Source organism: Tinamus guttatus, unplaced genomic scaffold (genome assembly GCF_059628265.1).
Source record: "Tinamus guttatus ecotype Peru unplaced genomic scaffold, ASM5962826v1 Tinamus_guttatus_pri_ptg000264l, whole genome shotgun sequence".
In the NCBI taxonomy this organism is placed as follows: Eukaryota; Metazoa; Chordata; class Aves; order Tinamiformes; family Tinamidae; genus Tinamus; species Tinamus guttatus.
Window position 1 is genome coordinate 654171 of NW_028288798.1, and position 15700 is coordinate 669870.

The window sequence follows — 15700 nt, forward strand, 5'->3', positions numbered from 1 at the left end:
TAACATACATTTGAAACCTGCTAAAGACGGACGTTGAGGACACTTGTGTGTGTGCACCATAGCTTGTATAAGAAAATTAATGTGTTGTATTTCCATGTTTAGATATTGCAAATGGCTCCAGTTCAGGAGGATACCGCCCCCCTCCCAGAACAAAAGAAGTGATCATCAATGGACAGACAGTGAAACTAAAATACTGTTTTACTTGCAAGATTTTCCGCCCACCTCGTGCCTCACATTGCAGCCTTTGTGATAACTGCGTAGGTAAGTATAGGAAGATGTGTTCAATTTAATTTGTATGTTCTTAATACATTTCAAATACATTTGGTATCAGAGAGAAAAAGAACCAATCTGAGTTTGATGACAGGATTACCCAGAAGGTCTTTTTCTGCCTTCATCCTTCTTCCCCTAGCTAATTGTAAGTAAATGCTAATTATTTTAAAGGAGGCAGAAGATGAAGAGATTTGGCCTCTCAGTTGTTTCCATCCTAGGAAAGAAAAATATCTCTTGGTACATACACTTTTCCTGAACCGCTCTGCAAGACAAGGAACGGACCCAGTTTGAGTAAGACTGTCTAGTATGTACCTTGAACTTTCTAGCAAAAAGAAAACCAAAGTTTAGAGGAGTCTCTGAGCTATTTCTTCACCAAACTAAACTGAGGACAAGGAGCTGTTTTTCCAGTTTTAATTCCAGTCTAACTCTATAGGGCATAATTGAAATATGTAGGCTTTGGTCTGTGGCCAGAATATATACTGTAGGTAATATCTAGCTTTGAACAGTTTCAAAGCTAGAAATTGGAAAAACAGAATCCATACGAAGTTACTGGGCAAGCATCATATTTTGGGAGTGAGTAGATAATGCTAGGACTTACTTGTGATGATGTTCTCTCTCGCTTTCTCTCTCTCTTTGAGCATATTGTTTTTTTCCATGACATTTTTCTTTGGAGGCTAGGCAAGGCAAGATATGTTTCAATTCAAAAACCAACCGAAAAACCCACCAATCAAATCTAAGTAGTTTTCCAGTTAATTAGATCACATTTGGAGTTTAGGCAGCTGATTAGCCCACTGTTGAGCTTGGATCTTATGCATTCAAGAAAATAATGCAGAAAGATGTCTCCAGCTGAGAAATGTAATTGCAGCACTCGGCGGTGATATTTTTAGATATAAAGCAGTCATTGGAAGAATTATGTCTTCGTACTTAGATGATATTCATAGAGTGAATACTCTTAGATGAGAATGAAGTATTTAGCCTTTTAGCCCTGTATGATGGATTGATATTTATAGATGGTTCCTTTCGTAAATAATTAGTTTTTCTGGTGTTGAAGATTTATAAAGCGTTGTAAAAGTCATTGCACTTCACAAATAGGAATGTTTATGAATTGCAGCTGATATGTTCTCAGATAAGTATTCTGTTACACTGCTGTGGGAGTGTAACTTGCTTGACAAGCCTCACCATGTGAAAACACAGTTTTAGACCAGTTCAATAAATAAAAGTTAGGAGCTGCTGTCTTTACAAAGTGTGTGCGTAACTGTGACCAGTTTTCTTCACATGTGCACACCAAAACTTATTTTAAAATAATGCCTAAACTTTTCTTAATACTCTGAAACAGAAGAATTGTTTTACAGGTTATTCTATAATCTGATAATGTTCTTTTTGTGCTATATTTTAGAAACCTACTGTGCAAAACGTCTGATTAGTGATGGGGGGCAGGACAAACTCAGGAAAAACCTCTGTATTTTGTTTATGTTGGACAAACAGATGTGACACTATGAATGTATTTCAGAAGAGGACAGATGAGCAAATTCCTTAAATGATAATTGTATCAAAAAGATTACTCTTCTGCTCATAAAATGGCTATGAGATCTTTTTTTTGTCTTATGCAATTATGATTTGAAGTTTTTTTTTTCATATTTCATCCATTTATTGGAATGAATTGTCTGCAGTTTGCTCCTCAATTGTGACGACTTCGGGGTACAGGGCATAGTACTGTCATTTCCTGATTAGCTACAGATATTTCTCATATAAATATGCATGTGCTTTTCATGCAAAATATGAAACTTACTAATATTAGTAACTAATTTCCTGTAAAAAAAAATCTCAGAAGAAGCGGATGGTTCAGGCACTTGTGAAAACTGCAGTCTGAGAGTGCACACTTGATCAGACTATGTATTACTCATCTGCCTCTCCATTTAAGAGACAGGCTTGTCTCTATGATGATGCTTTTGCTTAATTTAGGTTTAGTCTTACTTAGCTTTGAGTTTTCTTGTATCACTGCAATTTGCTAGTTCCCTGTTAATGTAACTAAACCAATGCAAAAACTTTCTTACTTCACAGATGTGTAGACATTTAAGTAATTTAATATTGCAACTCATGAACAGGCTGCCCAGAGAGGCTGTGCTGTCTCCTCTGGAGATCTTCCAAACCCGCCTGGATGCCACCCTATGTCACCTGCTCTGGGTGTCCCTGCTGGAGCAGGGGGGTTGGACTGAAGTCCCTTCCAACCTCAGCCATTCTGGGATTCTGTGTGAACTCCTTTTTGCCATGTAGCTAGTTCCTGAAGCATTTGCTGGATAATTAAAAATCAACTACGGAATTGTATCATACAGGAATGGAATCTTTCTTCAAACCAGCATTCCCTGCACAGAAAAGCCAATATGCTTTCTTGCTTTCTTTCCTAAAAGAATTTCATGTTTCTAAGCAAAATGACTATAGGGTGAGAGAGAGGTGTTTTATTCGATATTTTCTTTTGATGCATTTTTACTCTAAAACATACTTAGCATCTAAAAAAAATAGTAGATACAAAAATGCTTTTGTGTATTATTTTCCATTTTACTTAATCCTAACTTTTTAGTTGGCCAGTAAACATTATCTATTACTTCTTGATCTGGGTTATGTTTTCTATTTCTTCACTAATATTATACGGAATGTCACCTACAGTATTTCCTGAAAATAGGAAGTAGTAGTAGCGCAAATGCGGCTAGCTTTGCAATACCTTCATAGAGTATCTAGAAAAATCTAGATTTTTGTGCTGATGTGTTCTGTTGCGTTTATGCCTTCAAAGGTTTGGTCAAATAAGTGTTCCCTGAGGTAAAGATCTTGGATGGGTTCCTGACTTGCTTTCTTTAACTGTCTTTCTGAATGTCAGGTGGAAGTTAGCTGCTCAAGGGCTTTCTGTGTGCCATATGTCTGCTTTAAAAACATAAAATAATGTAAATATAGTAAATAGAAGAACTAAAGTAAAATTTGTGTGTATACACACATACATACATAAAAAATAATTCATACATACATAAAAATAATTCAGCAGTCAACTTAGTTTGGTTGTTGCTGCGTTTTGGCAAAAGATTTTGATTGCAGTATACGATGCTATTAAAAAGCCAGAGGCTGGACTCTGTCTGGAAATGACATTTCTTGATCATTTGTTTCAGCATTGACTGTCTCATTTCCTTTTTTATTTTGTTTTGATAAATAATTTTATTCTTGTTTGCTTTCCACAAGAAAATTAAAGTAAACACGATTCAATTGGCTACGTCTGAACAATTTATTTAAATACTGTACAGAATGACTAAGTAGAAATGCTAAATAATTATTAGCAAGCAGTAAATCAGCTTAGTCCACTAAGCCTGAAGTCTGAAGACTCCCTTGCATTGATAGGCCTCATCTTTGCCTGCCAAGCAAATTAGCCCATCCCAGACTACGGCAAAAATTTAGCGTGATGGAAGGAGAGACACCACATACATTAACCTAAAGGAACACAACCTTTTTATTTCTGTCAAATCTGTGCATCTTAAATCTGTACGTGATTGTTAAACAAAGATCTCTCTTGATGCTCAACTGTGTTTCTTTCAATACAGATGATTTTTTCACAGAGGATTGAAACCTTCAAAATTTTGAAGTTGGTTGTCACAGAATAACTGTGAAATGTGTTAATATTTAATAAGGTTTGCTAAGAAATCAGCTAGATATTTCCAAGCTCCTAGATGAACACGAGAATGGATAGTCTTAAGTTTTGCTTAGTGCAGTAGCCTATTTCCAGCCATTCTCAGCGTGGATCCCTAGGGAAGAACAGAAGAAGAGAGCAAGCATGCAATGATACTTCCTGCAGAATATTCTCACGCTCTCGGAAATTTGCAGCCTAGGCTTTCCTGTACCCTGGAGGGTTATTCCGTTTCAGTAGCCCATGATGGATCCTACTTGGCCGCCTTTATGCCTAACATAACCTTTTTCAGATGGGAAAACAGGATGCCACATAGTGCTAAAAGACTGTGTGTCACACTGGCATTTTCTGTTGATTTTTTTTTTCTCAGTGGGAGGTAATATTCTTCTAATTTGTATATCTGATTTTCATTTCTCTGTGGATCCTAAACATGGGAGTAAGGGTCGGGATTTGGTGGGGAGAGGGGTTATTGTTCTGAGTGTTCTTTTTTTTAATTTATTTTTGCTTTTCAAGTAGAAGATATAAAGGATGTAAAGGAAGGAGATGAGTCTAGAAAGTTGCAACATTGTGAATACTTTACATTGTGAATACTTTTTGACCTTCATTTCTTTTCTCTCACTTTTTTTTTTCTTTAAGACCATATTGTATATGGTTAACATTCTGTACTAATTCTTTATATCCAGCTGTAAAATTACATATGTTGCTTTTTGGGATAGTGATATAAGTGAAATGCTGCTTTCTATTTTCATTAACTCATATCTATCTTAGACAGTAGCTAGCCATAAGAGAGAGAACATCCTGGGAAAGGTAATAAGATATAGTTCCCTGAGGATGGGGAAGAAACAAAATCAGATTTGTTTACACTAAGTTGTAACGTAGTCAAACTGGTGGCCCTTTAATGAAGAGGAGGGAAAAAATAAAAGAAAGAAAACAAACAAACAAACCCCCAAATATGAAAATACAAATACCTACATCATTGGCAAAGAAATTATCATTTTTAGTCCAGAACTGGAAAGGTAACACTAGACCATTATATAGTGACGTCCTTGAATGTAGGAACAATTCTCTGATAAAGAATATAAAAGTATAGTGCAGGTTTGTCCAGGATATTGAGGATATTTCGTGTTTTGATGACTCTAATCGCTTAAGAGAAAGCAGTGAAAAGCAGTGAATTTGAGATAAGCAAGAACAAACTGTGCGGTTTAAAGAAAAACAAAACTGGAAAACATGCAGTATTAGAAATCAGTAGACACCCCCTTTTCTGTTTAAATCACTGCTTCCATAAAGGATTTCTCCCAGGCAGTCACAGACACAGTAGTTTGTTTCTGACCCGGACTCAATTAGGTTGATTTACTGTTTTGAAAATATACTGTGTCATTTACCAGCAGTATACCAAGCAGCAGAATTCAGATAAAAACATTCCTGTTTAAAAAAGTAGTTTCCCAGATTAGGCACCACTGCTGTAAATTTATTTTCTTAAAATGCAGAATTAGTTATTTAAACATACAGTGCGTCACTGGTGGAAGATAAGGGGCTAGTGTGTTCAGAGAGAAGCTTTTCCCAAGGGCTGTCATTTTAGATGCCACCATCTTCTGGCTTGGAAAATGTGAGATAGTTCAAATAGGCCAAGTGTTGGCTTTGTAACGGCTTGGTTTTTAACATCAACACTATGCCTGAGAGTAATTTACCCTAAGCTTCCTGGTATTGTATAACCAGTGTGCATTTTCCTTGATGTCACAACCTGGCTTGGTTTTAATTCTGTTCTGTAGCACTCTTCCTTCATCACTCTATTATCTCATGTTTTGCTTTCAGTTTCCTTTTCCTGACCTTCAACTGTTTCTCTCCTTACATTTCCTGATCTTAGCTAGAAAAGTTATGAATTGCTAATAGGAAGTGAGTACAATAATGAAGTGCATACAGTTACTCTTTAGCTCAACAGTTGAGTCTATAAGGTGGTCAACTGTTAGGTCTACTTTTTCTTTTCGGTTTTCACAGATGGGAGTCAGTTTTGGCTCTTTCTGTTGCAGGTGCACTGCAGACAATACCAGAAGTACATACCAGCACATAGAGAAGTGACCAATCATTCGTCAATGGTTATGCAATTTATATGCGGTAGCACATACTTTAGAAATACAGGGAGAATGGCATGTTTCTCAAATTTTGTAGTCCAAGCATTAGAAAACATTGCAGGAAGCCTGTTGAAAAACAATGTGTATTGCAGGTTTCTTGAGAGAAGGATCACAACTTATGTGTTGTCCTGTCTGTGGAAGAAAAAGCAGAGATGGTCTAAATACCCCAGGATGTGAAGCTACTAAGGAAAATGCAAATATTTTTAGGAACCTAAGTAAACAAATATTTACATTTGAAGCAATAACAATTGAAAGATGGTTAAGGAATTCAAAGGCAGAGATAAAAGTTGTGTTTTGTAGAGAGCAAGAAAGAACAAAGCCCTGAACTTGGTGGAGACTGATAGCTGTATGGTAAGGATACCAAACTTCCCTCAGGAAGCAGTGAATACTGCCTTTTATTTACAAGATTGTGTATGTAAAGGAGAGAATGTGAAGCAGTGAGGTCCTTTCCCATGCACTCTGATTATTTTTCAAATAGCATCCATTCTTAATTGCCACTGGTGCCTTTGAAAATGTCACCGTTAATGTGCTTGCAGGCAAAGGGATTTATTGTTAATTAGTCAATATTTATTATTGGAGGTAGCACTGAAGTGAGCTATGTGGTGATATAGTCTAATTACTCTGAAATATCCTAGGGCAATGACTGGATGTTTTTCTAATAAATCAATTGCTATTTTTATTAACAAAATTAAGCGTGTTTATTTCCCTTTTGTGAATAACATGTGTTTGCCACTATTGGAGCTGATTAGCATGTAAGAAGTTGACTTTGCAGCTTCTTGGCAGTGTTTTTTTTTTTAAATACCCATATAAACAACTTGGCTTTCTGGGATAGTATTTAAATGATCTGGAAAGTAAAATGCCTGCGTATCCCTTGTGTTTGCTTTTCTCAGTGACTTTGTGGTGTAGCTGTCCACCCACATTACTGATTTATCTCATTAATTAGAGGCCTGCTTTTCACAAAGTTACATTACTGTCTCACTTTACATCACAATGTAGAGATTAGTTTAGTGCCTAGGATGTAATCTGGAAGAAATTTTTGATAATATGTATTTCCTGAAGGTAAACCTGAGCCTAAAAGGCTCATTCTATTCTATTTTGTTTTCTTGTAGTGTTTCAATTTGGGGTAAGAGTACAAAAGTGCTCAAGTTTGGTGCTTTAAATGACCTATTGTGCATTGTCTCTAGCAGATGTTCCGAAATAACGTAAGAGTGCATATAAATGCAGTTCTCAATCAGTTCTTTGTTGTTTTATTATTGACTAATTTTCTTTATAAATTTCCACTCTGATTTCATTCCAGAAAATAACATCAGAGGCATTGTCAGGAGAATGACTACCACACAGGTGGATGTGATGTGTGCCAAGATATACATATTGATCTATATTTTTAGATTGCTGTTGACAGTGGAGGGCAAGTCCCATCAATTTTGTTAAGATGAATAATTTTTGTCTAAGTGATGATTTTTAAGTAAATGGAACAAAGCATCTGAGCATGAGTTTCGTTAGGTTCTGTTAGGTTTGAGCTACTGTATTTTAGAACAGAATAAACAGTTTCTGAAATAAAAAGTACATATCCTGTATAGGAAAGTATAAAAACCTCGTTTACTTTTCCATTTTAATAGCAACCAGATTCAGAAAGTAAGCTTTGCTATACAAAAGAGCACGTCAAGAAGCTGAAATAGCTATAGTCATATCATGATGTCATGATCCTACAAAAAGCTGTAATTGTCATTATTGTAAATATGTGCAGATGTCGGCGATCGCTGCATAACTGCCCAGTGTGTGCAGAACAAAGGCCTGGTAGTACCTCTGAGGTAATTTGGATTAATGTGGCCCAATTATTTGAGTGATGTGAGCAATTTTGACTGTTGCCTAGTTTGAAAAGTAGACTGTCGACTCTTCAAAATCCTAGATTTTCATGCATTAAATAGAACTCAAGTATTAAATATTAAAATCATTAAACTATTACAATTATAATTATAATAATTAAAATTATTAAATATTCACTGAATGTCTTAGGTGTATGTCTTTGCCGTACAATGCTTTACTTGAACGAGATGAAAGAATAAGGAAAGAAATTTTAACTTGTGTGCATTAGAATCTGCTAGTGTGCATGTGACCTACATGCTTTTGTACCTGTAGACTTTGTGTCTTATTGAGACCTGCCTTCACGCTAAGCCTTAGAAAACGTACGTTGGCTGGTAGCAATTCAGTCAAGCAGAGACAAAAAGCAGCAGTTCATAAATAATAATAAGTGCTGTTAAGGTCAGAAGGCATTACACAGAAGAAAGGCTGCAAGCTGAAGGACCAAGCTGGCCTACAAATGTTCCATGTAAAAGCACTTTTTTGTTCTTCCATGTGATAGAACTTTACTGAATTTAAAACATTCAGAAAAAAATCCTTAGGGTCATTTTGCACATGGTTTCCTTGTGTGCAGTCATTCAAAAATGGAAGAGAAGTGTTTAAGGATTTAAAGAGTCTGCTTGCTGGGCTATGGAAAGCAGTTATTTGTCTCTCTAGTCCCAAGCAGCATGGAACATATTTCAGTGGGCCTTGTGAAGAAACACTCTGCTTCTGTAAAGCCCAAACTTGACATTGCTTATAAAATAAGAACTGTTCTCATTTCTGTTTTTATTTGAGATAGCCAGCAGTTAACATTTCTTAAGCAAGTTTGCAAATGTGAATATTTCAGGGGGAGGAAAAAGAAAGAGGAATATCCAAAGTATGGTATAACTTGTATGAGCTTCTGTTATCCCGTTAGCACATATTATTAGGTGAGCTTTAGTTGGACTGCTTAGTCATGCTGGCAGCTTATGGCTTCCAAAGGGATGGTCTGCTAAGTTCCTCCCCTTCATTCCCACTTGTGTGGTTCCCTCCTCCGTGCTGATTCAAACAGCCCTGGATAACACATAGCCCTTGGTAAGCTACCTTGCTTCCTGAGCAGCCTTAATTCCCTTTATTCTTCCTTTTTTCCTTTTTTTTTTTCCCTCTCTCTCCTCTGCCAGGTTAGTTTACTAGTTAACTGACTTGCCTCATAAACAGCTTAGGTGAGGTAAAGAGGGGTGAAGGAAAGTCAGCTCACGACATTTTTCACTACCAGTTGACAGATTGCCTCAGTAAACCTTCCCACAGTTTTGGGTATGCGGGTACTGATTGTATGCAGAAGCTATTACCCAAATTCTAAGCTATTGATGTCTTAGGAAAAAAATAGTATAATGAACAGTATTGGAGCCTTCCTGATGTCGCTTGAGGCTTCTTACCTCTTTGTTTTTGTGTGATCGTTGCAGCAGCATTTCTAGTCTCCATATACTTGTTTTTTTCATTGATACTTCACCTGATAAAGTGTTCATATATTTTCTCAGTCCCTTTTATTCTACTTTTGTTCTTAGGCTCTTCAGAATTAGTCAAAACTGGATTTCCTGATCCATTTTAACCGGTAGTGCGGTTGGTGTTATAACTAAGCTAATTTAATGCATAGCTGTCTCTGAAGGGGTTATTTGATCTCTTCTTGGGCAGCATATTCTCCCTGCTGCACTTTGTGCCAGCTTTGGTGTTCAGTATTTTGATGAGCTGGTTTGTGGAACTAAGCAATAGAAAATTAACCCAGTTTTCAGTTACTCTGCCTCACTGAACCACCTCCCTAAGGAGAAGATGAGCACTAGTCATAGCCCAAGGAAGGAGGGCCATAAACACACAGGGAAGAGGCTGCTCACAGGATGCTAAAAGGGGGGAACAGGGCCATCCCTTTCAACAGTAGTTTGTTATTAAGTGTTGATATAGCTGTTATACCATGTCCTGAAGCAAATGCCTGCCTTATTTTGTGTGAAAGTCAGAGTGCAGGAGGAGGATCTGTCCTAACTTCTCTGTTCCTGGAATGCTTCCATAGACAAACTTTCCAGGCCTTGTATCTTCCTTCCTCCCACATTAGGAGTTCTAATATACATCTTACCAACAACTATTTTTATTGCAAACATTTTGATTCTCTCATTTGCTGCAAAGATTTTTGCAATAACTTTGACATAAATATCACATTAGCTATGGTAGGAAACACTGTGAATTTAAACCAAATTTCCAGCCACCACCTTCAGACAGTTTGTGACTCTTCATAACACATGTCATTGCATTTATATTTGCATTGCATTTTAAGTTCATTAGGCCAGAATTCCCATTTTCTCTCAGTATTATTCTTTTTCAAGGAAGGTAAATCCTAATTCTTCTGCCAGAATGATCCAAAACAAGCAAAAATGTTAGGCAAACATTGTTTTACCCAACTGATGATGGTTTGGTTTGCAGGTTTCTGGACTGTTGAGGATGAAAGTTAATATAATTTGTTATTTCTTCATTAATACTTATTAAGCTATGAGATACTATAAGAAAGAAGAAAGAGCTCTAAAGAGAGGCAATATGTATTTTTTGATAGTGCTAGAAGTTTCTGCTTAGTATATGTTTGCTAATTTTCGCATTGACTGTTGACTCTTCTCTTGCATTAATAGCTAAGCAGAGTGGTTCAAAAACTCTAAGATGATAGGTGTTTTAAGTTCAAAATCCCTTTACTTTGCAAAATAAATACATAAATAAAAAAAAATGCCGTTAATTCCTGAGGATTCTTTAGACCTTCCAGTAATCATTATGGAATTTGATGGAATGGATTTTTTCACCTAGAGGCTGAATGAACAGGTCAAAAACATTTCCGGGGGTGGGGAAAAAAAAAAAAAAAAAAACCTACAAGCAGCTATTTGAGTGCCTGGTGTCTCTCTGGCACTTTGTTCAAGCACCAGGCAAAGTGAGCCTTGTCTGGCATATAATGTGGCTATTATCTTTAACTTGCATGTACGTGTTTGTGTTCAGCTGAGTAGAATAATCCGTTACTATTTAATGTACTATTTTGTGGCACATAGCATTCATGTCAAATCCCTTTGTATATTTAGAGCTTTTTATTATTTGTAATGCTCTGTATCTGTAGAGCTGGGATTGCTCAGCCTAGAGAAGAGGAGGCGCCAGGAGGATTGTGTCCGTGTGTATAAATATTTGAAGGGAGAGTATAGTGAAGATAGAAACAGGCTCTTTTCAGAGGTGCCTAGTGACAGCGTGAGAGGCAATGGCCCTGAACAGAAACATGAGAAATTGTCTGTATTTACAGAAAAAAAAAAAAAAAAAAAAGTACCGGCAGGGCAACAGAGCACAGGCTGCCCAGAGAGGTTATGGTATCTCCTGAAAACCTGAGTGGACACAGTCATGGGTCACCTGCTCTAGGTGACACTGCTTGAGCAGGGGGGTTGGACTGAATGGTCTCTAAAGGTCCCACTGACCTCAGCCATTCTGCATTTTTTTGTGACTGTTGTTGAGAAAGATAAAACCCATTTTTTTTTGTTCATAATACTAATTGTAATAATTTGGTTCAATTTGAACACTTTAATAAAAAGCTTTTCTTATTCAACTAATATGTTCTGACCTATTCTGCTTTATTAACATCATAAATAGTTATTTTCACAGTGATTAGTTAGGCTATTATTGTAAAAACAGAACCTTTCAACTTACCGGAAAGTCTGAAGGCAGAAATGGAAAGGAGTTATCAAGGTAGTTTGCAGTATGGAATGTGTTTATGTCCATTTATATGTCCACCCTACATACATCTGAATATCATCATGGCTAGAAACTGGGATTTATACTAGTAAACTTGTTGGTTCCTACTGTTTCAGCATAAAAGAGAATTAATATATATATTTTAGATTCTTCTTCCAAAGACACATCATGATTGTTTTTTTCTGAAGCAATAGGGTACAAAAAGACCTTTAGGACTATGCTTTTAAAATGCTTTTTAACTTGATTTTCCTTTGTGGTACTACTTGCACTAAATGTACTGCACTAGATACTATTAAATGAAGTGTTTATCAGAGCATTAGGACTCATGCAGAAGCACAGATTTTAAAAATAGAACTGTCCAGGTTCAGTGTGTGGTTGCTTTGGGAATACTACTATATTGCATTGAGGTAAAGGTGATAGTGTCTACCCTTTTTAGTACTTGAGGTACTTAGTATTCATAGCAATACTCAACAAATTAAAGTATTTTTGAAGCTTTGCCCTAAGAACATTCAATAACTTCACCTTGAATAGCCCTGTTGAAATTTGAAACAGATTTATGGCAAAAACATGTGGTTCAAACAGCTGTCACACAAAACTAGTTTAAAAAAAAAATCTCTGAAAGTCTAGTGAACTCAGAAATCTATAGTGCATGTTGTTTTGACTTTGTTGCTGTTGTTAATGAAGATAATCCTAAACACATCCTTCAAGGAAAACCTCTCATGTAGGTCTTTAACATAAAACCATAGCTAAAATAAACTAGTCTGTTTGAACAGATGTGCCTTTTTAACACAGAGCTTAAGGACTTCAAATTTGTAGCTTGCCTTTCCTGTGCAATTACAAATAGAGTGATATCATACGTCAATGGAGGCATAAAAGTCAGAGAAAACAAAACAAGATTTGGACAAGGATCAGAGAGTGAGAGGGATTCAGCATGAGAGCATCTGTCTTATGTTATAATCTTGGATTTGATTAAAAATTTAAAATTCTGTTACTATGTCATGTAATCTCTCCAAAGCAAAGTTACGAAATGCTGTTTTGTTTCCTGACAATCATTCTGTTTTCGTTACCCGATGTATTGGAACTGGGAGGTTCCAGGTTGCATGGGGAGACCTGCACAAGCAGCTGGATTAACTATTCCCTGTGACATTTGCCAACGCTGGGGCATTTCCCTGATGTTCTGGAGGCCAGTTTCTCAGCTGCCCTGGCCTTTTTCTGACTCACTAATGAGTTAATCTCTCAGAGAAATAAAGGGAAAGGGCTTGGTGTAGTACGGAAAAGAGGGAGCCCACGTGATACACGGGGTGACAGACCAACTTGTGCCATATGGTGTTCACAAAGATAAAACAAGTGATTAAAAAGCAAAACATCTAATTTTAAAAAAAAATATTAAGCTAAAGGAGAAAGTGGATTTTACCAGACAATCTAAATCATAATCAGTGAAAATGTTGTGGTTTTGGTTCTACAACTTTGAACAGTTTTGTATGGCAATGTCAATTCTAAGTGGGAAATTGGGAGGTCTGAAATGGATAATATTTGAACAATACTAAAAGAAAAGGGAGAAAGTGTGCCGTAATTGATGAGTGATATAATGGTGGGTATAAACCTTTAAAGGTATGATCATGAAATATGAAGAAAAAAAGAAAAAAAAATCAAAACCTCCAATTTTGAGTAGAAAAGTCATTGGAAAAAACAATCCTTACATTTTAATTGATACTGTGACATATGCTGCTGGAAAATATACACTTATCGGTCAAACTGTGCAATTTATCATCATAATATTGTTAGTTTAACAGAAGCTCGCCTCAGCCATACTTTTTCTTTAAAAAATGTAAAGTTTCATTAAAATATTTGTTTTTTCATTTCTATTTTTTCTTTTTTAAATGAGATTTCTTTGTGGCCTGAGTTCTAATATAGTATTCAGAGAGCTTTTTTTTCAAATAAAACAACATTCTATTAATTGTTTTCCATTTTTTTTTCTTCTGCCTCTCATTTCAGAACGGTTTGATCACCACTGTCCCTGGGTAGGCAACTGTGTGGGGAAAAGAAACTACAGATTTTTTTATATGTTTATTTTATCTCTGTCCTTTCTGACAGTCTTTATATTTGCATTCGTTATCACCCACGTCATCCTTCGTAAGTATGCTGGTGAAATCAGATTACGTATGTAGCCATTTGCTTGAGTTTTTTATTTTTAAGTTAATCTTTTGATCATTCAGGGCTTGTTTATTTATTTATTTATTTATTTGCCTTTTCTCTGAAGCGTCACAGTCTCCAGTGACTCCCATTCAGGGTCTGTAGTAGACCCTGAGCATGGTAGTCATTGATGCAGCACAGGCTTTATTAGTGTTTTTTTTTTTTTTTTTGGTGCCTTTGTGGACAGCTGTTTTGCAAAAACAGCACACACATTTTACATCCCATCGTAGAGTTAGTAGCATTTCCCCCTCAAAACAACTGTGTGTGCTTTCTCAACAGTAATCTTTGGTCACTTGCTATTCATCCAAAAAAGGTGACTTAGAAACTAATAATTTGAGCTATTTTGCAGCTTCTCTTGTTCTCCTGTTTAGTTTTACATCTTCCTCTATCCTGTTTTTGACATAAGCAACTTTCATTTGCATAGACATTCTGGAAATGATCGATTTATAATATAGTGAATGTTGGAAGATGAACATTCATGATTGAGGCAGATTTTTATTTGTATTTGGGATTGGGTTTAAGGATTTTTTTTTCAAAGCTTTCTTATTTTCTTTCTTTTCTTTTTTTTTTCCTCACACACATAACAAATTGTCTTAGCTTCTGCATGTTGTTATTATTCCAGTTTGTGGTGATAGACTATATGAGCTGTCTTCAAAGACCTGTTTTGTATTCTGGATTTTTTTTAACCCACTTTCATTAGGAAATTTAAGAATGCTGTATCTTTTTTTTTTTTTTACTAAGTGTATGGGGTGTGTCCTCTTGAACAGAATTTTTTAAAACATTTTTGAAATACGATCTTTTTGCTGCTTTATGTTCCTTGTTACAATGGAAACCTGATAGAAACAAAGTCCTGTTTATTTTATAATACATTTAGAAAGCTAGCTTCATAATGACAGTGCTTAAAAATCATCTAAGAAAACATATGCCAGATTGTGCTCAGTTTCTTAAGTTATTTACTGGGTGTGGGGATGAAAATTTGTATTTTGAAAGGCAGAACTCCTCTCGCTTGTGCTTCACAGCAGAAGGATAAGGTGACACTCCACAGTGCTCCTGTAGCTTGCATTTGAGACCAGAGCTAGGGACACTTCAATTCAGTGTGGTTCTTGAGCAGCAAGTTGTCCTCACTGACAGATACAGCAATTCTAGTAGTAGTTGCAATAGCAGAGGAAAGATGTACATGTACTTTAAAAAGGAAAAAGTAATTATTAGAAAGAGAATGCTTGCCAGTAATATTTAAATCCTTGAATTTTATTTGGATATACCTGAGCACACACATGCATAACTTTTAAGGAGGAGGCATGCTTTTAACTGTGGTTTTGCCTGCTAGAATTCAGTAGTGGAAAAAGTAATTGCTCTGACAAGGCTTTTGTTGTTGAAGCTAATTTACCTTTATTTCACAAAAATGACGGTGCTTTTTCCCACTTCTAAGTATTTAAATTACTAAAATTTTCCTAGCATTTCATGTTCTGTATGCCAAGTGAATTTATCCAGTGTATCTTACCTTTATAATGTTGACCAATTAGAAGTGCATATCTAATTCAAAGTGAGCTTTAGGTAAAGGTCAGAGAAATGGATTATTTCCTGTTGTGTTTGAGAAATGCTTTAGGTATAGGTGTTGCAGGTAATAAATGTTAAATGCTGACTTTTTAAAGTATATCACCTGTAAAAGATTTTGGCTGTAAAGTTTTCTCTCCATTACGTGAGTCAGAAAAACCTCTACAGTTCTGAGGATTGCTTGGTCTTTAAAGGCAATGGGAGCAGGTACGAACATTGAGCAGTTCTTGTGCTGTTTGCTCACTCATGTTTGCTACATTTGAAATTTAAGTTTGGCTTTCAGATTTATCTACTGCATTCTTGATTGCGA

The 15700-nt window shown here is 36.1% G+C and overlaps 1 protein-coding gene and 1 long non-coding RNA gene across 5 annotated transcripts in view; one reads left to right on the forward strand and one right to left on the reverse strand.

The window, feature by feature from the left end:
• Positions 1-15700, reverse strand: part of LOC148594267 (uncharacterized) — a 507147-nt gene that overhangs the window by 118062 nt on the left and 373385 nt on the right. The gene's annotated exons all lie outside the window — the stretch shown is intronic.
• ZDHHC14 (zDHHC palmitoyltransferase 14) overlaps positions 1-15700 on the forward strand; it is a 113782-nt gene that overhangs the window by 74052 nt on the left and 24030 nt on the right. For all 4 annotated transcript variants that reach the window (XM_010221339.2, XM_010221341.2, XM_010221340.2 and 1 more), the window contains exons 3-4: positions 103-261; positions 13639-13776. In XM_010221339.2, the coding sequence (XP_010219641.1) occupies positions 103-261; positions 13639-13776 (297 nt within the window). The remainder of the gene's footprint in view (positions 1-102; positions 262-13638; positions 13777-15700) is intronic.